Here is a 21,509-nt window from a genome sequence, read left to right on the forward strand (position 1 = left end):
CCTAAAACTCTCATTTTAATTAACACCAAAACCCAAATCAGCTGAGCTCCTGACCCCGTTCCCATATGTTTGATTATATAGCGCCTTTGATACGCAGGGCAGGTGGTACTTAATCTGTGTTTCTATATTATCTGCTTATATGCAGCACATCCATCCATCCATCCATTATCCAACCGGCTATATCCTAACTACAGGGTCACGGGGGGTCTGCTGGAGCCAATCCCAGCCAACACATGGCACAAGGCAGGAAACAAACCCCAGGCAGGGCACCATGCCCACCGCAGGGCACACACACACACACACCAAGCACACACACGGGACAATTTAGGATCGCCAATGCACCTCACCTGCATGTCTTTGGACTGTGGGAGGAAACCCACACAGACACGGGAGGAACATGCAAACTCCATGCAGGGAGGACCCGGGAAGTGAATCCAGGTCTCCTAACTATGCAGCACACCATTGTGATATTTTTGTTTCTTGATTTTCTGTGTGCTTGACTCTTGGCATGAGCTCCAAGTGAGGTTGGCACTATGGCACAATGCCATGTTAATGCAATAGACCATCACTGGGTCTGACCCTAAATCACAAAACCCACCAATGCTCCAACACCACCAGCTGCCATGTAACATCTCTTAGGACCGTATGGCTTACCGAGATGTGCCCTCTGACCCAGTGGTGCCAGGGCAACAATACTGGCAAAAACATCGGGAAGGGGCAGGCACACCACGATATATCACCACATCAGAAGCTTTAAATGGCCTTGGTGTGACCATCGCTAAAGTGGTCTCTATCTCTAAAGCTATGGTGGTCTCTATCTGTGGTCTTCCTCAGTGGCTCCATCACATGCTGGGTTATCAGGCAATACAGAGGCTGGTGATGTTGGCTGGCAGCATGTTCTCTGGCACACCTCTGTTTTCTCTCTAGGACATTCATAAGACAACCCAACAGGGTTATCCAAGAGCCCAGCCACTTGTTTTTCAAGACCCTCAGGCCTCACCTGCTGACCACTGAAAGTTTCTTTAATCCATGTGTGCGAGTATGTTAAGGGCGTGGTCACATTTTCTGGAGCTCTCCACAAGCCCCGCCTCCTCACACCTGGCTGTGACCGCCCCCCTGCTCATCATCCTGAATGACACTTTCCAGAAGCACTGAGGGGCTTTCAGCACATGGGCACCCCAGGAGGTCACAGGAAAAGTGCAAGGACACTTGAGCCACTAGCCATGGGGTGACACTTATGCCACCGCCAATGTCAGACACAAACAGCAGGGAAAAGCAGTGCCAGGTCAGCCCACCCATGTCCCACCCTTTCCAAGTACCTGAGGCTTCTGAAAACTCAAAAGTGAGATACCCCCCAACATGCAGCTACCACATCACAGAGGGGGCAGTTAAGTCTGCGACCAGCAGGGGGGCTCATGTTCCTCCAACATCTCTGAGACATTGTGCAGAGTGGACTTTCATTGCTGTATCACAAGGGAATGCCAGGATTCAGGTGACATACTTGTTGACAGGGTGCTTAAAGACCACGGGCACCTGGCACTGCCACTTTTCAAGAACCCTCAACTTCCACAGCATCAGTTTAGAGGAAGGTGTTGACCGATAAGGCAACTTATAAACTGCCCCTAATGACCAAAACACAAGTGTTTCTTTTAGATATTATCTTTGCTGTCCTTTTTTGTCATTTGTGCGCATCACTCTGTTGTCACTGGTCCATGGGACGCCATGAACACCTTGTACTGTGGTCGTTATGGAAAGGCACTATACAAAGGAACTTTTGATTTCCAGTTTTGAGTTGATTGGAAACAATGTCCCATGAGTCCTGGGGTCAGTTATGTCCAGCACTGACTACTGACCCATACATCGTGCTGCCCCATTTGATGACCCACCCATTCGATGCCAACCTATAGGGATTGCCAATTTTATTTTTCATTTGTTGCCAGCTCAGGAGAGCAGTAAGTGCTGAAGTTGTCCATCCTGTCCAGCAACCACGTAGGTCTGTTCTTTAATATCCACCGGGCAGAGTCCATTTGCTGCACTGACTTCCTGAAGTTTCTTACAAATGGGCGGCGCGGTTCAGAAGGGGAGGAGCCTGACTTGTCCCTCCTTGAGGGGGAGCTTTGGAGAGCTGCTGTGCTACTCTGAGTGAGGCATTCTGAGCTGTCAACATTAACCCCACCCAGTCCCAGTCCCCCGCCCCACCTCCTCCCTTATGTTGCCCCCTGCTGGTCAGACTGAGTAATAAATGCAGTGCCAAATAACGGCTGAAAATGACAAAGGACACCTCTGTTCAAAAATGAGGAAGATGACGGACTGAAGGTGACAGAGTACTCCTCAACCCCCCTATAATGGCTTTAATGGGACCTCATGCCCATCTGGTGGGTGATGAGGTCCTCTACACAAACCCCAACCCCAACCAGAAATGTGAAATGACGCGCCAAGTGGCAGCACAGATCAAGTTTATTATAAAAAGGAAGGGCGCCCCTCCCCCGCTGGTGGCCACAGAGTTCATAGGGCACGAGACGCTGACCCCCCCCCACCCCAAACCCCCACCCCTCCGATATACAACTTGAAGTCGAAAAAAGTAACAACGGTACAAAATCAAAAAGTAGGAAACACGGCAGTCAAACACTGGACAGAACAGCAGCACAACCGGAGGACGAGCGTCTCCCGCACCGACACGGACGGTCAAGAACACCCAGCTGGACGCACGGACGACAAAACCACGGGAACAAATGACACCAGGGCAGGGCGGCGCGCGGCTTCCGGGTACCACGGGTGTGTAGAACTCTGTGTGTGTGTGTGCGTGTGTGGGCCGTACAGGGCCTGGGATTGTGTGCGTGTGCGCGTGCACGTGTTCATAAATGTGTGCCTGCAGGTGCGCAGCCTCATCTGGTGTTGTTGGTTGTGTGTGTGTGAGAGCGTCACTGGGTCGTTTGTGTGTTAGAATGACGTCACCTGTTTGTCTGTGTGCATATGTGTGTGCATCGTCACGAGTGTGCAGTGTGTGTGTAAATGTCTACAATTGTGTGTCTGCATGGGCGCAGTCAAGTGTGTGTGCGTGTCTGCGCGCTTCTGCCGTTTCTTCTATGCGTGTAAATGTGAATGTGTGTGCGTTTATGTGTACGATACGTGTGTGTTCATAAATGTGTCCATCTGCTTCTGCACAGCCACATCTGCACACCTCTGTAACTGCGCGAGTAGGGAGGGGGCGTGGCCACGTCGCCCAGTGCCCTCCACAAGCCCCGCCTCCTCCAGACCTGCTCATCAGCCTAAAGTGCACTCTCTTTCCCGTCGTCGCGGTGACCGTTCTTCAGCATGTGGCCACCACCTCAGGAGGTCCCAACGTCCCTCCTGTTCAACACAGTGAAGGTGCAAAGCCACTTAGCCGGTCACCTGAGCCACATGGTGACACTTCAGCACAGCAAGGTTTAAAGGGTCAGCGAGCTGCTGCCACAATCGTTGAGGACGCAGACATATAGCAAGGAGAGGCAGTTCCACCCTCGCCCACCCTGTGCGGCCGTCGCTCTTTTCAAACACGGGAGGATTCTGAAAAGTCCAAAGTGAGGTGTCCACTACATGAAGCTGCCACATCACAGAGGGGCAGTCCAGTTCTGCGTCCAGCTGAGCCCACTGACCACTGGGATTTTCTGCAGAAGTGACTTGCATTGTAGTGTCACAAGAGGATGCCAGGACTCAGGTGACCCACTTGTTGAGATGAAGGAGAGGAGTGGAAAGCCAGGTGTCAATCAAGGACCTCCTGGGAAGGGGGGAGTGGACGAAAAGGACTGGACGGGATGCGGAGGCGAACCTACTGGACAGAAGACTGCGGCCATGAACTCTTTGAAAAAGATGGACAGAGGACCTCCAGGAGTGGGCGCACGTCCCTTTGAGAAGTTGGGCTACCTGAGTGGATACAAGTCTCCTGATTGGAGGTGACACACACGGGCAGTTAGAATGGCACCTGCATGGTGGGCAGAAGGACTGAAAGAACATGCGAGTGAGCACTTGAGAACTCCTGAGATGGAAGGCTGGACACAGAGTCTCTTGGGCTAGCAGGATGGGCGACCAAGTGGCACCAAGGGGACAGGATGTGAAGAGTGTATAGCGCCGACATGGGACTCAGTGGCCACTAGAGTTGATAAGAGTGCCTCCTGGAAGGTCATTGGGTCACCTGAGGATGGGCAGATGTCCTAGTGGGAGGTCAGGGATGGGCAAGATATTGAGGGTCTCATGTAAGAAAGAACATGTCTTAGTGGACAGGGGTCACTGTAATGGGTGGATGCTCTTCTTTTGGACGGAATACTGAATAAGCTGGTGGGAAACGGCGCCATCCGCGTCACCTTTGAAAGAGCTCACCCCAATACTCCGGGGGGTGCGTCCACTTGGCCGCGGCTCTCTACCCTGTCCCTCGCTGCTCGTCTATTGCTTAGGTAAGTCCTGGCCGGCTGCAGGCCATCAGTGGACACAGATTGCTCACTGGCTCCATGAGACAGGCTGGGCACGGGCACTGCTCCCGGCTCACTTGTCCATGTGGGCACCTTGATGTCCCGACCTCCTCCTCCTCTTCCTCCTCCTTTTCCACTTCCTCCTCCTCTTCCTCCTCTTCTAGTGGACGCAGGTCACTGGGCTAGGAGATCCCCCGGCGGGAGTTGCTTCTTCCGATACTCGTGGAGCTACTCTTGCGGCTGAGTTTCGGTGTGGGGAGCATGGGCAAGCCCTCGTTGGGACAGCCGTGCTGGACAAGAATATCTATGCATTCCTGGCTCCCTGCCCGGCGGGCATATGCCAATGCTGTCTGTCCCTGGGCATCCCGGGCCTTCACATCACTGCCGTACTGTAAGATCAAAAAGAGAAGAGCTGGCATTAGTGGCTGCGTGAAGGACACGGGCACGAGGATGGCACAGGAGGTTAACTCACCCATATGAGTAGTTGAGTCATGACCACGTCAGGCTGCTGGCAGGCAGCATGCAGGGCAGAGCGCCGGTCTTTGTCTCCTCGTGGCTGAGGGGCATTGATCTCTTCCTTCCGGCTGTGAGCGAGCAGGAGCAACAGACCCTGGAGGTTCCTGTCCAGCACGGCGTTGAGAAGCCTCGTCGGGACTGGCAGCTCAGATGGGGGCAATGCAGCCAGGAAGAGCTTCTGTTCATACTTCGCCCGGATCCATGCCTCCCGCTCCTCTCTGAAATACAGACAAGCAGCTGAGTGCACATATAGAGCAGGAAGAAGAAGAAGGTGGGCACAAGTGTCTTAGGGTGGCTGTCATTCAGGGTCATATACAGGATGTCCACCAATGACCCACACCAGGGTGAAGTGGCACTGACTGGCACCAATGCTGTCTTTGAAAGCTGGGCGTGCTGTCTAGGGTAGGTCCACCTGAAACCCATACTGACCAGGGATTACCAGCAGGTGGGCTATAGGCTACTTGCCAGCGTGGACATCAGATTAGAGTGTGCTGGGGGTGATGAGGGGCACCTCAATCAGGTATGTTGGGCACAATTTGGTCAGGTGTATATTTATGATCACAGAGAAGCAATGCAAATTTTAAGAGGCAAAAAGAAAGGTAATGTATATATTCCACGAATAACATTAAACACCAAAGGAGATTGTGATATGCCATTCTTATTAAAATGTTTACAGTTTCCTGTGAGAATAGCTTTTACTATGACAATCAATAAATCACAGGGGCAAACATTAGAAAGTCAAATTATATGTTGCATTGTCACAATGTGTCTCCAAATAATATTGTTTTTAACGAAGCTTTAAAGTAAAAGTGCAAATAATGAAATTGAAACACTTCCAAAGATAAAAAAAGAAAATTGTATATCCAATTAACCAAACACAGGGGTGGGCAAGCGAAGTGAGCAGGGGGCAAAGCCCCCTAGTAACTAATAGATAGATAGATAGATAGATAGATAGATAGATGTGAACGGCACTATATAATAGATAGATAGATAGATAGATAGATAGATAGATAGATATGAAAGGCACTATATAATAGATAGATAGTTAGATAGATAGATAGATAGTGATGAAAGGCACTATATAACTGATAGATAGATAGATAGATAGATAGATAGATAGATAGATAGATAGATAGATAGATAGATGGATAGTGATGAAAGGCACTATATAACTGATAGATAGATAGATAGATAGATAGATAGATAGATAGATAGATAGATAGTGATGAAAGGCACTATATGATAGATAGATAGATAGATAGATAGATAGATAGATAGATAGATAGATAGATAATAAAGTGATGAAAGGCATTATATAACTGATATAGATAGACAGGAGACTTTTCTCTGTGAATAAAGAAAGTCCGGATTTAAAGACAACTGCTGTGTGTTCCCTCAGGTCCCCTTCCTCTAATGCTGTATTTCGTACGAAGGTCTGGGTCAATGGCTGTGTTAAATTTGCAGAACAGCAGATATTAGGTAGGGGGCAATTACTTTTTCACACGGGTGACTTTGCTCTGTGAATGTACCGATTTAAAAACTCTGCTGTGCGTTTCCCTTCCTCTAATGCTGCATTTTGTTTGAAGGTCTGAGGTCATTGGCCGTGTGGGATATTAGGAAGGGGGCACCGACTTTTTCACAGCACTGGGTATATGCAGAGTGGCTGGGGGGCTGCACGGGTCAGTGGACAGCGTGTTCCGTACTCACCGAGAGGACTCGGGGCTCGGCTTGCTGCGGCTCTGTGTGTTTCTTTCCCAGATGCTGTTGACCATCTCATTGCCGATGGAATTGAGTACGAGGGTCAGCTCCAATGGCCAGTCGTCCAGATCCAGTGAGCGCACCCGGGACAGATGTGTACCCAGATTTCGGTGGATCCCCGAGCATTCGATGCAGATCAGCGCCCCCAGGTTGAGGCTGGCCCAGGTGGGATCTGAGGAGGGGGGATAAAGAGAGAGATTCATGGTCATTCCAAAGCAGCTTAAAAGACCAGACATCCACATGAGCCCAGAAGTCCACTTACTCAGCGCTCCACAGTCCACGCAGAAGTGATTGCCCTTTGTGTTTCTGATGGCCTGCAGAGCGACCGCCTCACTTTGACTGTCCATTTTGGCCTGCAGAGAGACCCCAGGGAGAGGTTAATCAACAAAGGGACACACATGTCCACCAAGAGAAAGAAGAAGGAACGTAGTGACCACCTAAGGGCAGCCAGTCAAGGATCCTATCATGAAGAAGCACAAACCATGTCAGAAAGTAGGTGTCCACAGGAATGGAGCCACCTGTGCAAAGTGGGATGATGATGAGTCAGACATAGTGTGCCAAGGGGTGGGGTGATGGGACAGGTGAAGGTGTGCCAGGTCAAAATGGTAAGATGCACCCATGTTAGGCATGTGACGGATCAGGTAAGACCGTGCCAGGGTGCAGTTCTGAAAATTAAGGTCAGATTGTGTTAGCTGGGTCAGCCACCTGGTCATGGGTCTCAATCAGCTGGGCAAGGCCCCCGACACTGTTGGGCATACTGTTAACTTGGATATTTGAGACTTGATCTCCCCAGAAACACCCCCTAGTATTTCAGATGTCCACTTAGCATTTTGGTCTGGAGCCAGAGCTGCCTCCCAAGTAAGACTATGCCAGGTCTCGGCTGCCAGGTAAGGGTATCGGAGTGCCCGTTTATTAAGGTAAGGCTATTCTAGTTGTGTTTAATGAGAATGTTTGACTGAGTTGAAGGTGTGACTAACATGGTGGCTCAAGGTACTACTTCACTCAGGTGAGGCTATGCATGTGGGATGTCAGATGTCATGGACCAAGAGGGTAGCTCTTTCAAGTGAATACATGACAGAAATAATACTGCACTGAGGTGGGCTATACCAGGTGTGCTATTTACCCAGGGTGGGTGTAGAGAGTCAAGTGAGGGTGCCAGGAGTGCTAGTCCTGAGAACTAATGTTAGGTTAGATGTGGTCTTTCATTCCAGCGTCACCCAGGTGAATACTCCCCACATACAACATACTGCATACAGTAAGTTTGTATGTGGTAGGTGTGATAGATCAGGTATAATTGTGGCACCACATCAAGCATGGGCAGTAAGCATTTCCCTCGGATGAAAATGTGTCTAATATGGTGGTTCAAGTACAACTGTGCTGGCACGCTACTTCATTCAGGTGCATAAAACTCCAGAAATGACATTCCTTCATGTCAGGTGTGCTTCTTACCCAGGTAAGGTGAGGCCAGGTGAGTGTACCAGAGTGCTGGTCCCGAGTGCTGATGCCATGAATGAGTGATCTTTCGCACCAGTGAAGGTGCAGAAGTACCCTATTATTCATGCCACCTGTGATATTTCACATGGCTGAAGATGTGCCAGGTGCACTACTATAATGTGTGACAGGTGTGGTAGATCAGGTACAGTTGGGGCAGGTGTGCTACTTCACACACACAATGCTTCATCAAGCCTGAAAAGCAAGCATTAGGAATTCTGTTTCACTCAGGTGGTGGTGCCTGTAATATATAGTGGTTCAAGTGCGACTACACTGAGGTGACAATTCACTCAGGTGACGCAGTGCCAGATGGGATGTTTGACACAGGTGAGCTTCATTTAAATGTTGCAGGTCAACTATGGCCGTGTTGCGTTTTCACTTAGGCAAGGGTGCAGGGGGTCATACTCCATTCCGCTGAATACATTTCAGATATGACATTCACTCTTGCCAGGTGGGCTACTCAACCAGGCCAGGTCTATGAAACAGGTGACTCTGCCAGGGTGCTGATCACGAGAGCTGAGGCCACACTTGAGTGCTCTTCCACTCCAGTGAGGATCCTGAGGTGCCATGTCACTCAAGTAAATACATGTCACATATGATATTTCACCTGGCTGAAGGTGTGACCGGTGTGCTATTTTAAGTGTGACTATGATGGAGTGACACTTCACTCAGGTGAGTCTGTGCCAGATGGAATGTTTGACTCAGGTGAGCTCAGTTTAAATGTTGTGGACCAAGTATGGCTGAGCTGCTTTTTCACTCGGATGAGGGTGCAGGGGTGATACTCCATTCAGATGAATGTATTCCAGAAATGACTCATGCCAGGTGTGCTATTCAGCCAGGTAAGGATGTGCCAGGTCTAGGGGTCAAGAGAGCTTGTCAGGATGCTCCTCCTGGGAGCTGAGGCCGCACTTGAGTGCTCTTCCACTCCAATGAGGGTCCTGAGGTGTTGTGTCACTTGATAAATGTCACGTATGATATTTCACCTGTCTGAAGGTGTGACAGACAGGTGTGCAATTTTAATGTGTGAAGATCAGGTACACTTGTGACTATTTCAACCTAAATATTCAGCAGCAGGAGTTCTCTTTAACACAGGTGAAGGTGTGTCTAATATGGTGGTTCAAGGGGCTACCTCACCCAGGTGGTGCTATGCCAGGTGAGGTGCTTACTCGGGTACGATTGGTCCAGATGTCCTGAATCAAGTAAGGCTGGGGTGCTCCTTCACTTTGAGTGTCAGTTCTTTCTGGTGACTACATGACAGGTATGCTGTCCCTGATGTGCCTGGGTGGCTGGTCCTGCAAGATGAAGTTATGCCAGATGTGTACCTTCATTCCAGTGGGACCACAGGTGTGCTATACATCAGCAGGTAAACAAATGCCATACATTATATGTTACATAGGTGAGGATGAAACAGGTGTGTGACTTCAGTCAGGTGAAGGTGTGCTGCTCTTTGACCCAGATGAGCTTGGGTCAGATGTGATGCATTATGTCGGGCACTGCCAAGCGTCCTACATCACCCAGGTGAGGCGAGTCTACGACAGGTGTGATATTTTTCTCCATGATAGGGTTCAGCTAAGACTAAATGCAGTATGCATTCTGACGTGGCATCGACTTGAAGCAGAATGGTCAAGGTTGCCCTAGCACTTTGTGGGATGCACCAGCTGAGGTTGTGCCAGGTGCGCCTTGGCAAGTGAGCAGTAAAATGTTGGCCATTGAGAAGGCTTACCTTGTTCTTGCTGCTCTCACACGACTGCAGACTTGCCAGAATCTGACTCTCAATGGCATGTACCCACGAGTCCCTCTCCTCCAGACTCTGTGCTTCAAAGTGCCACGTCTGCCCGGTACTGGACACGATCATAAACTCAAAGGTCTCCTCCTCTGTGTGAAAGAGAAAGCAGTGTGCGGTCAGCTGACATGTTGCGAGTCTCAAGCTGTGAAAAGAAACGCCATGCGGGAGGACAGAAAGAGGTCACAACTCCAACCTGCCACCTTCAAGTGAGAGCCCAGGACTCAGCCAAGGCCTGCAAAGGCAACAAAGGAGGCCATCATTCTTTATGGATATGAACACCATGAGTACAGTGCAACTTACAGCCTCACATACTGTCACAATGAGTGACTCAATAAGCCAGCACGGGGGGGGTTCGAGTCTGCAACCCAATATTTTAAAGTCCAGGTCCGTAGCCACTAGGGGTCACTGCCTGCCTGTGAACACACAAAGAAGTCAGTCGTTCACTCCTGAGAGTCTGGAGCAGGAGGTGGAGCTGGCCAGTGAGGGGGTGGAGTTACAGTCTGAGGCGGGTTTAAGGCAAAGTGGGGTAGGGTGTGGGTGGGGTCGAGGAAAGGCGGGCATGCATTGTGGGGAGGAGTCAAGGCAAGGAGTGTGTGGGTGGAGTCAAGGTGAGGCAGGTAGGCATTCTGGGATGGAGTCAAGTTTTAAGTGGGCGCAGTTTGCAGAGTCAAGCATTTCAGGGCGGAGTCAAGGTCAAGTAGTGAGTGGGTGAAGTCAAGGTGAGACAGGCATGCGTCCTCGGTTGGAGTCAAGATGGGGTCAGGTGATAGTTGAGTAGCGTCACGGTGAAGAATGCATGCATTTCAGGATGGAGTAAACGTAAGGCAGTTTTTGGGTGAAGTAGAGACGAGATAGGAATGCATTCTTGGGGCGGAGTCAGTATAAGATGGGGTGGGATGTGGGTGGAGTTACTGTGAGTAAAGCATTCAATTCAGGGTGAAATAAAAGTTAGGCAGTGTGTGGGTGGAGTCTAGGTGAGTCAGGCATGCATTTGGAGTGGAGTCAAGATGTCATGGGGTGAAATGTGGGTGGAGTCACTGAAAAGAACCCATGTATTTCAGGATGGAGTAAATGTTAGGTAATGTGGGGGTGGAGTCAAGTTGAGACAAGGGAGCATTTCGGGCAGAGTGATCTATGTGGGTGGAGTGATGGTGAGACAGGCATGCATTATGCAGTAGAGTCAAGATGAGGTGGGGCGGTGTGTGGGTGGAGTCAAGGTAAGACAAGCATCTCTAATTGGGTGGAGTCAAGATGAGTAACGGCATTGTGGGGGTGGAGTCAAAATGAGGTGAGGCCGCAGTCTGGAGATGAAGCACAAAGTCCCGGACTGTCTGCTCAAATGCACCCGAGGCCACGTTCATCATAGGGCATCCCAAGTGTGCACCATCCTGTTCCAAATGGCACACTGTGCCCTACAACCCCATGGGCAGAAATGCACACTTGCTACATTTGAGATGTAAAGTGTGTTACATGCTCACCTGCACTTCACTTGTCATGGCTGGCATAGCTGGTATTGACCCATTGTGCTCATCTGCAATGCTACAAAGGATTTTCAGGCACCTGCTCAGCAATGCATGAAGAGCTGAATGACTCACAAGTGCCCACACAGGTAATTAGAAGACAACTGCAGGTACCCAAGATGTGGGTGTTAGGTTTGCAGGTGATTCTAAACTGGCACCGTGTGTGTGTGTGTGTTTGAGAGAGAGAGAGAGCGCTCTGCAGTGGATTGGCACCCCAGATTTGGTCAAACTCACTTAATTCAATTTAAGGTCAAGGGGGTGCAAAACCTGGTAGGAACAACCCCCAGATGGCACACCAGCTACACTGGCATAATTTAAAGTTAAAATGTGAGGAAAGCTGGAGTACCCAGAGAAGAACCCACATGGAGACACAGAGAGAACAGGCACCCTCCACATGGAATGCCACCAGACTGCCATTCACACCTGAAATGCCTCTCCTGTGAGATGGCAGTGCCAGCCATGATGGAAAAGTGAGGCACATGTTCTAATAATAATAGCAATAATAATCCTAAACTACAAGGCCAAAGGGCACAAGACAGAGGCCAGTTCTGGACAGTAAGCCCCTCCACCAAGAGCAGACGCTGGCACACACACCAATCCAGAGATGCCAAGTAGTCATGGCATTAGGGATGAAATCAGGGTACCCAAAGAACATTCATGCAGAATAAAAGGACACACATGTGCGAGCTCCACAGAAACAGTGAGGGGGCCACATGTCAGAGCCGGGTACCTGGAGCTGAGTGGCAGCAGGGCTGGCCAATGAGCCACCATTACTATTATTATTATAGGGCCATCTCCCTGGACGCGTGTGGCACGTGGACCTCGTGGATATCGTTTGGCTTTTCGGTTTTGGCCGGCCAGCAGCTCCACGTTTCCTGAGCCCACTCAACTTGGGGACAACCCCTGTAAACTTTCACTCACAGGAACGAGACAGATGTGGCATGTTGGACCCTCCACAACCCGTAGGAGCCCGCTGTTTCTCTGAAGCCGCCTGAGACATAAAAGTAATGACACGCCGATGGGGCACAATGAAAGCAGCCGTAAGACCACCCAGCAAAGGCAGGAAATGGGAAAAAAAAGTGTGGAAAAAATGGGCAGCGCCCGGCAGGTGCCAGGAGTGAGGTCGGGTATCTCTTCTGGCAGGCCATGTCATGCCAATAAAGCATCAAATAATGTGACAAACAACAAGAACAAAGAGGCAGGCAGACAGACAGACAGCCACCCCACCAGTGACAAGCAGGACAAGGACAATGGGGTGGAGGGGAGGGGCATGCATGAGGTGATGGGACAGGCGCATTTGAACCCGAAGCATGCAGGGGAAGGGGGGGTTACCTGTTTTGTAAATGTTTCTCAAGCTACCAAAGCTTTTTAATTTCCACATTTTGCGCTTAGCTAGAAAGTAAGGAAGGCAGGCAGATCCATGGAGGGCAGAAGGGAAGAGAAAGAGAAAGAGTGAGAGGAGGAAGAGGAGTGAGGCGGCCGGAATAACACAGAGAAGGGGAGATAAAAGACAGGCAGAGGGTCAGACCACAGCCAGCGCCCAGAGCGCCCAGAGCAGCGAGCCACACGCAAAACACCAGACAGGCCGTCGTTGGAGTGAGGCGAGCCATAAGGGTGAGAGCAGGAGTGAGCAATGTGGGAGTGGAGGGAGTGGCACCAGCATTTAGAATGGGACGTGCACAGCTGGGGGAGTGTGGACAGTCACTGAGTGGCCCTTGAGAGAGGAGACGCACACAGGCAGAGAGCGCGGGGAGTGAGGCTCGGGGCGGCATACTAGGAGTGGCACATGGAGGAAATGAGCAGAAGGAGGAAGGGCGATGGGTGCTGACCGTGTGACTAATAATCAGAGGCGAGTGCCACAACCTTCAGGTCACATAGTGAGTGAGAGTGAGTGAGACACGGCAGAGAGATGGGGGGGAGGGGGGCAGAGAGAGTGGAGCGAGTGAGGGTGAAAGCTGGAAGAGCCTGGGACCACCACAAGGGTCAAGAGGAAAAGAGCGGACGGCCGTGAGTGCAGCGAGGGTGTGTGCTGGCCGGAAAAGGGGGTGAGGGAGTGTGTCAAGTGCAAAGAGTGTGCAGGGCGTGTCAAGAAAAAGTAAGGAGTGAGAGGCTCAGAATACCAGGAGAAGGTGGAGGACCACCATGAGGACTATGGGCAAAGAGCGGACGGCTGTGAGTGGAAGGAAGGGGTGTGGCACATCAATAGGCTTGGTGCATGTCCAGTCATCAGTGGTCTGAAGCGGTGGGACATGGATGCCCACAGAGTGGAGGAGAATGTGAATGACATGAAGGAAGAGGGTCTGTGATGGCCACTGAGCACGGTGAGGCTGGGAAGAACATCATAAGTCTGTGGCTGAGACCACAGATGGGGACAAAGACGAGAACAGAAGGAAGGTGTGCACTGTGGTGAAGGACATGGATAGGCTTGGACAAGATGGAGCGAGTGTGTCAAGTGCAAAGAGTGCATAGGGCATGTCAAGAAAAAAGTAAGGAGCGAGAGGCTCAAATTACCAGGAGGAAAGCTGGAAAAGCCAGGGACCAACATGAAGGTTAAGGGCAAAGAGTAGCTGGCTGTGAGCAGAGGACGGGGTGTGTGGCAGAGGTGAGGGCATCAGAAGGATTGGAGTGTGTCAAGTTTAAGTGCCAAGCAGGATTGTCTGGCGTCTCGGCCAGAGTGAGTGTGGGAACCTTACCTAGACGGGAGGCCAAGATAAGGAAGCAGTGGGGGGAAAGCTCCTAAGTTTGTATATTTTATCCCCCATCCGCTTGATGGCAGCATCCTAGAACTGTGGTAACCATGTTTAAACCCTGCAGGGCATGCTGGGAGTTGTAGTGCCGAGAGTCAGCTCTGAGAGGGTTCACAATATCAACTTACTGTGGCTTATTCCTGGCACCAGAGATACTCCAAGGGCCAACATAAAGGGAAGCTGGCTGTCCAGCCTCCTGTAACACTCACTGGAGGGAGGTGGGCAGAGAGAGAAGAGACAGAAGGAGGAAAGGAAGACAAATCTCATGTCTCTTTGTGCTTCTGTGACCTGAAAGAAACCTTCTGTGAGGTCTTTCACAATAAAAGCTTCTGTTTTGAACCCGTGACTGTCTGCATGACAATTGTTTCTGGGGTTTGGAGCTCAGTGGCGACTCCTATCTGTCAAGGAGTAAAGAGTGAGGGGTCCAAAGGCTGGGACAGCTTAAGGGAGAGGAGCACATGGAGGAGGTCTCGGAGTCTGAGCAGGGGACCACCATGAGGGTTAAGAGCAAAGAGTGGATGGCTGTAATCAGAAGGAGGATGTGTGCTAGCATGAAGGACATAGACAGGCATGGAGTAAAAGTAGGATACGATACATGGACGGTCAAGAGCAGAGGAACATGGAAGCCCACAGTGTGACCAAAGTGGAGCAGGAGGAAGAAGAGGAGAAGCAGGGGATGGAGCAGATCCTGTCATGGCAAACTGGGTATGGAGCATGGTGAGGCTGGGAGTAAACCTCATACCTAGGTGAAGGATATGTGTGTGTGGTTGGTCTACAAGATGGAGTCAGCATGGAGGGGCTCAGAATGCCAGAGGGAGGAAGGCCATGGAGGGAGTAGTGGAGAAATGAGAGCTGAGAGAGGAGAGTGGACAGCAGTGTGGAGAAAGGAGAGTGTGTCAAGGGGACCACCATGAGGGCTAAGGGCAAAGAGAAGACAGCTGTGAGCAGAGGGAAGGTGGGCACCAGGGGTAACGGCACAGATGGGTACACATCCAGTAAGTGGTGGCCTGGAGTGGAGGAACGTGGATGCCCACTGTGTGACCAGAGTTGAGGGTTCGGGGGGTGGTGGAGAATGTGAGCACCATGAAGAAAGGTCTTTGAAAGGGTACTGATGGTAGTGAGGCTGGGGGACCTCACAGCAAAGGGAAGAGGTGGAGGGGCTTTAGAAGATGGAGGGGGGCTCAGAGAGCAGAAAGAGGAATTGAGGGGAGTCGGGGGCTGAGGGGAAGGGAGTGTGTCAAGAAAAAGGGAAAGAGTGAGAAGCTCAAAATCATGAGAGGAAGGCTAATACGGCTTAAAGGTGTAAGTTGTGTGAAGGGGGGGCATGGAGACCAGTGCCGGGACCACGAGTGTTAAGGGCCAAGAGTGGACATAAGACATAGAAACACTCGGGGCATGGTGGCACAATGTGAGCAGTGTTAATGTCATGAAGAAGTAGGGTCTGTGATGGCTACTGAACGCAGTGAAGCTGGGAGTGGACCTCAAAATGAAGACTCAGAGCAGAGGGAGGCTACATGTCCTAGGTGGCCCGGAGCAGAGGGACATGGGTGCCCACAGTGTGGCCACAGCACTCAAAGAGTGGAGCGTGTGAAAGTGATGATGACTACTGATCACCGTGAAACTTGGAGGACACCTTACAATGAAGGCTCAGAGCAGAGGGAGGCTACGTGTCATGGGCGGCCCGGAGCAGAAAGACATGGGTGCCCACAGTGTGACCAGTTCTTGGACATTGGAGGGACTTGAGAATCAGTGTAGAAGGATGGAGGGACTGTGAGGGCCACTGGGTGTGTGGACTGGGCTAGGTTCAGGGAGTGGTCCTCATAGTGGAGTGATGCGAGTGTGCCAGGTTGTGTGTTAAGAGCAGAGAAAATGAGATAAGATGGCATCAGTGTGGAGAGGCACAGGGCAGAAGGAGCGTGCATGTCAGGTGCCAAGAGTGGGCAGAACCTGCCCGTCATATAAAGAGCCTGAAGTGAAGGTGAGAACATCTTAAAGGGGTGGAGTGCGTGGATTAAGACGCAAAATGGGACACCGAGACCATTATGGGGTGTGCGGCAGGGGCAAGGGCTTGGATCATAAGGTGGGAGCACGTTGATGTGGACTGGCACAGAGAGTAGTGGGTACCGACTGTGTACCCACTACTGAGAAACTGGAGGAGCTGCAGGTGGCGTGGAGAGTGTCAATGACAGGAATTAGGAGGGTCTGTGTAATGGGGCATGCCGAGGGAGTGTCCTGTGGGGCGTTGATGTTTATAGAAGATGGACTCTGCGTGGGGGGGGGGTCTCTGAGCGCAGAAGGAGGGAGGTGGCATGCCGGGTGCCCACCATCAGATGACCAGATCGCACGGAGAAAACATCCCACTTACCCTCTGCCTGGCCCATTGCAGTGTCGCCCTTCAGGTTCATGCTCTTCTTCCTCCGCTGCTTCTTCCTTTCAATCATGGGTGAAGGCTGGGACTGGGGTGGGTCTTTGGCACTGGCACTGCTACCAATGCCCTCCGCTGCAGGACTGCCTTCAGACATGGACACTGCTGGACAGACAGAGAGAGAGAGAGAGACAACAATCAGCAGTCTCAAGATGAACATCATGGCAGTCACTCTGAAGTGACCTGTGCCTCCCTGGCTCGCAGGAGACTGAGGTATCTGTCTCTCTCTCTGGAGGTCACCATCTTGGTGTAAAGTGCCAACAGGATGGACGTACAAAAGATCGAGCCCTTGCTGGACAGGGAAGACGGGCACCGCTGGAGACTCTTCTCTATTTTAGATGGCTCCTCCGGAGGTGGCAAGCTGCTGGATCCGAGGGAGGCTGTGAAGAATTGGACAGACGAGAGAGACAGTGAGTGAGTGGCCTTGGTGACCCCCCTGGCACAAAGACGTTCAGGTCAATCCAGAAAGGCAAGGGTGTTCAACACTTTGGTCTGGTGATGGTCACATAGAAAACCGCAAAGAAATTTGGAATGACATGAAGGACTTGGTCCATTAAATGATGTGGGCAGAGGAGAAAGGTGGACACTTTGGAGGAGCAAAGGTGAACCACATGGTGGGTTTTGGGGATTTAAAACATTGGCAAAATAGGGATGGGCATTGGAGATGGTCAGGTACAGCCTGAAGGCCGCACACAAAAGCTACCAACCAGCCAAACTGGTGACAATAGTGCAGGAAGGACCTGAGATGCTGGTCAGCCAAAGGTCAATAGGCCTGGAAGTGCACTACATACGCTGACCGTTCCATCTCAGGTCTCTTCTGGCAGGAGAATCTGTGATGGCGGACGTAGAAACTGAGGAGAAGCTGACAGTCTGGACCGTTGGCCCACTCACCGGTAGAAGCGTCTGATACAGAAGTGCCTGACACATCCTTGACCAGCCCGTTAATGCCTGCTGAGGACGTACACGTTGAGATGGCACGTGGCGGCCTTTTCCCTGGCACTTTGACCGTGGTGCGCAGAAGGTCGATCTCCTTCCCGTGGCAGTTCTGCATGTAGTCCTAGGAAAGCGAAATGTCGGTTAGCACCGAGAGATCATCTCACACCGCGTGAACACGAACGGGCACAATACAAAGCCAACTGATCCGAACAAATGGCACAAAGCGAGACTGCCAGACCACGGGCTCGTCAGTCCATTCCCATTTGTGGTGCCCCCTATATGGGGCTCTTGGGTTCTCAGGTTTGGTCTGCTTGTGATGCTCTTCTAATGCTAACACTCGTTTATAGCGGATCTCGGTGGGCAGGAGACGTCTGAATGAGTCGTTTCAGATCGGTGTCATGTGACTGGATTGGCAAGCACGTGCCCTTAGGGGACATCCTCAGGGATCGATCAGCCCAAACAGAGAGGGGGCGCTATCGCTAACTCCACCTCCTTTCCCATCATTGGCTAAAAGATGAGTGACCCAGCCTCAGTCACAAAGCCCTGCCCCTTCTGGGGGCAGTGATCTACAGTAAAGGATTACTAAGCCACCGGAAGTGGATGTTCACTAGAGGACCATGACTTGAGGAGGACAGGTTGGTCCCTCGACGTTTATTTGCTTTGATTTGGCTGTTTGCGGAGTACGATTTTTCTATCACCCATTTTTAAACCAATTACCGGCTGGCCTTGGGCGTAAACGATTCCTTCTTCCTTCGTACATGATGTACATTTCAATTATTCCGAAGGAAGAAGGACCGGAAGATGAAGCACGTAGTCAAACAAGCAGGGCACAGGAAAGAACCGAAAGGTCACGTGACCAACCAACGCAGAACGCGTCCCGAGGATTAGTGCGAAGATGGCTGACATGAAACTGAGAAGTGGTCAATACAAAGCAAGGGGTCAAGACAATCAAAAGACATCATTCGTTAGGAAAAGTCAGGAGCAAAATGCGGCCGAAACCGGAAACACGAACCTAACACTGGGACCACCGTGAATTAAAACTCGGCCACAGAAAGACGCTTTTTTGGTGAAGAGTGGAATTCGGATTCAAGTGCTGCCCAGAAAACAACCAACATACAAAGACCGAGAGCCACCTGGTAGGCTAAGCAAGAAGAACTGACTATTATTATTATTATTATTATTATTATTATTATTATTATTATTATTATTATTATCTAGCCATCCATTATGCAACCCACTATATCCTAACTACAGGGTCACGGGGTTCTGCTGGAGCCAATCCCAGCCAACACAGGGCAGGAAACAAACCCTGGGCATGGCACCAGACCACCTAACCTGCATGTCTTTGGACTGTGGGAGGAAACCCACACAGACACGGGGAGAACATGCAAACTCCAGGACCTGGGAAGCGAACCTGGGTCTCCTTACTGCGGGGCAGCAGCGCTACCCACTGCGCCACCATGCCGCCCATTTATTATTATTATTATTATTATTATTTATTTGCTCAGCTGATGCCTTTATCCAACATGGCTTCCAACATCTGAAACATACAACTGGCTGCAAACCTTTTGTTTTTCAAATTGGAGCACAGGCAGGTGAAGTGGTGTCACACTGATGTCAGCGGTGGGATTTCCACAACCTCAGCATTTCCAAAGCCTTAACCACTACACCACAATGCCTGTCTTATCAATCAGGTTATATTTTAATTATTTGGTCAACATGCACTTTATATTAAATGCAGCATATGCATAGCATAAACCATCTCAAACTCGCTAAGATTATGGAAATTACTGGAAAAGTCATCTAATGTGACAGAGCCTTCAATCAAAGGCTGGGAGAAGTGCAGGAGTGCACCTCACGTCTCCTGCCGCCTGAAGGTAAGTTAAGCATAAAAGTTCAATCTGTAAATGAACAGAAGAGAAAATCAATTATGTAAATGTGAACGAACAAATAAGGGCTTGGTATTTACATTACACTAAAGACAAACTCACGGCTGCATAATCTGCAGATTGTAATTGTAAAGAATGGCTGCTATCAAGCTGCAGCTAGAAGATGTGTAAACATCTTACATGTGAATTACACGAGAAAGGCGGCGCTCCCATAACTGAGATAAACACAGGGTGGGATCAGGAAGGAGACTGCGGTGGATATGCGGGTGGAAGGCGGGGGCCACGGGACATGAAAAACAAGGACTGAGCTAATAATGGGTGCACGAACAGAAGCTACGGTGCACTGAGTGGGCCACAAAGAGCGAAGATGGAACAAAACTCGAGTCTGTGTCCTTCTGAAGGAGCTGCAACAGTTATGGAGAACTCGAGAAGGAAGAGACGCGTCACTGGAGCTTAAGGTGGATGCAGGTGCAAAGAGACGCATTCTGGACTCTGACACTAAAATGAAACGTTTCAAAAATGTCACTTTTGTCATTCCAATTATATAAGAAACTGGTCCCTTTCCAAGTTTTTAGTTATTTAGAAAATGTTAACAAAATGATAGATCTATCGATCTATTATATAGCACCTTTCAAATCTATCTATCTATCTATCTATCTATCTATCTATCTATCTATTATTTAGTGCCTTTCATATCTATCTATCTATCTATCTATCTATCTATCTATCTATCTATCTATCTATCTATCTATCTATCTACCATATAGTGCCTTTCATATCTATCTATCTACCTACCTATCTATCATATAGTGCCTTTCATATCTATCTATCTATCTATCATATAGTTCCTTTCAAGTGCCTTTCATATCTATCTATCTATCTATCTATCTATCTATCTATCTATCTAATCCTGCCAACTACGCTATCTATCTATCTATCTATCTATCTATCTATCTATCTATCTATCTATCTATCTATCTAATCCTGCCAACTACGCTATCTATCTATCTATCTATCTATCTATCTATCTATCTATCTATCTATCTATCTATCTATCTATCTATCTATCTCTATTCTGCTTCTCACCTTCAAAGCCCTACATAACCTTGCCATCCTCTACCTCACTCAGCTCCTAGCGCCACACACTCCTTGTCATCTCACACTTTCAGGGTTACTGTGGTGGCAATCGAAACACTGCTATACCAGCAACAAGTGATATGAAATGGCAGCACCTGTGCTTGGCAAACAATAACTAAAATGGCTTCAAAAATCTAAGTGGTCAAAATGACAATCCGTCACAGAAATAATCACAAAATGAATTCTGCACAATCAAAAGCCCCTGAAACAACACCGTGGCAGAGACGTTTGCCTTTACTAAATCACAAAAGGCTTGACGCTATCCCCCCCTCGCACGGTTCCCCCTGTGGCCCCTGGGTGCTCACGTGGACGCTGGAGTGGTACGACAGGATGCCGTTGTTCGACAGTGTCACGTATTTCTTCTTCCACTCCTTGTTCAGTGAGTTGCCGCTTCGCTTTAATAAGAGGCTCTGAAAAAGAAAACAAGAAGCTTGTGAGCGCCACAGCAGGGCTGGGCACCGCGGGGCAGTCACAGAGAGCGGCTCACCTGCTTGATGGGGATGGCACGGCCAATGCCAATGTTGTCACCTTTACTGTCCAGGCTTCTCTTGTCCGAGTCGCTGCCCCTTCGATTCTAAGACAGCAGACAGAGAGTCTCGGTCAAGTGACAACACACACACACACACCCAGTGCCACAACACCTGAAGACCAGAGAACTCACTCACCGTGAAGAGAGACGTCCTCCGGCGAGGGCCACGGTGCAGAGACCCAGGGGTCACAGAGCCTGGCACCGGCTCACCCCGCAGCTCCCGGTGTGGGATGTTTGGAGTTGATGGCAGAGAGGAGAAGTAGTCACTGGTGTGGCCTCCATTGCTGGTCTGTAACAAATGGGGACAGGACAGATGAACTCACGGGGCAC

At 50.1% G+C, this 21,509-nt stretch overlaps 1 protein-coding gene across 3 annotated transcripts in view; it reads right to left on the reverse strand.

The window, feature by feature from the left end:
- Nucleotides 1-2,550: 2,550 nt before the first annotated feature.
- agap2 (ArfGAP with GTPase domain, ankyrin repeat and PH domain 2) overlaps nt 2,551-21,509 on the reverse strand; it is a 56,297-nt gene continuing 37,338 nt past the window's right edge. Inside the window, exons 8-19 of one of the 3 annotated variants that reach the window (XM_039746624.1) lie at nt 21,316-21,468; nt 21,138-21,224; nt 20,956-21,060; nt 17,580-17,745; nt 16,964-17,068; nt 16,629-16,790; nt 12,849-12,908; nt 9,934-10,085; nt 6,982-7,072; nt 6,669-6,891; nt 4,918-5,179; nt 2,551-4,834 (exon numbers count right to left, since the gene is read on the reverse strand). In XM_039746624.1, coding sequence (XP_039602558.1) covers nt 4,628-4,834; nt 4,918-5,179; nt 6,669-6,891; nt 6,982-7,072; nt 9,934-10,085; nt 12,849-12,908; nt 16,629-16,790; nt 16,964-17,068; nt 17,580-17,745; nt 20,956-21,060; nt 21,138-21,224; nt 21,316-21,468 — 1,773 coding nt within the window. In that variant the 3' untranslated portion in view covers nt 2,551-4,627. Of the gene's footprint in view, nt 4,835-4,917; nt 5,180-6,668; nt 6,892-6,981; nt 7,073-9,933; nt 10,086-12,848; nt 12,909-16,628; nt 16,794-16,963; nt 17,069-17,579; nt 17,746-20,955; nt 21,061-21,137; nt 21,225-21,315; nt 21,469-21,509 lie in introns of all 3 variants that reach the window. The other 2 variants (XM_039746623.1, XM_039746625.1) reach the window with 2 other exon arrangements.

Source organism: Polypterus senegalus, chromosome 3 (genome assembly GCF_016835505.1).
Source record: "Polypterus senegalus isolate Bchr_013 chromosome 3, ASM1683550v1, whole genome shotgun sequence".
NCBI lineage: Eukaryota > Metazoa > Chordata > Cladistia > Polypteriformes > Polypteridae > Polypterus > Polypterus senegalus.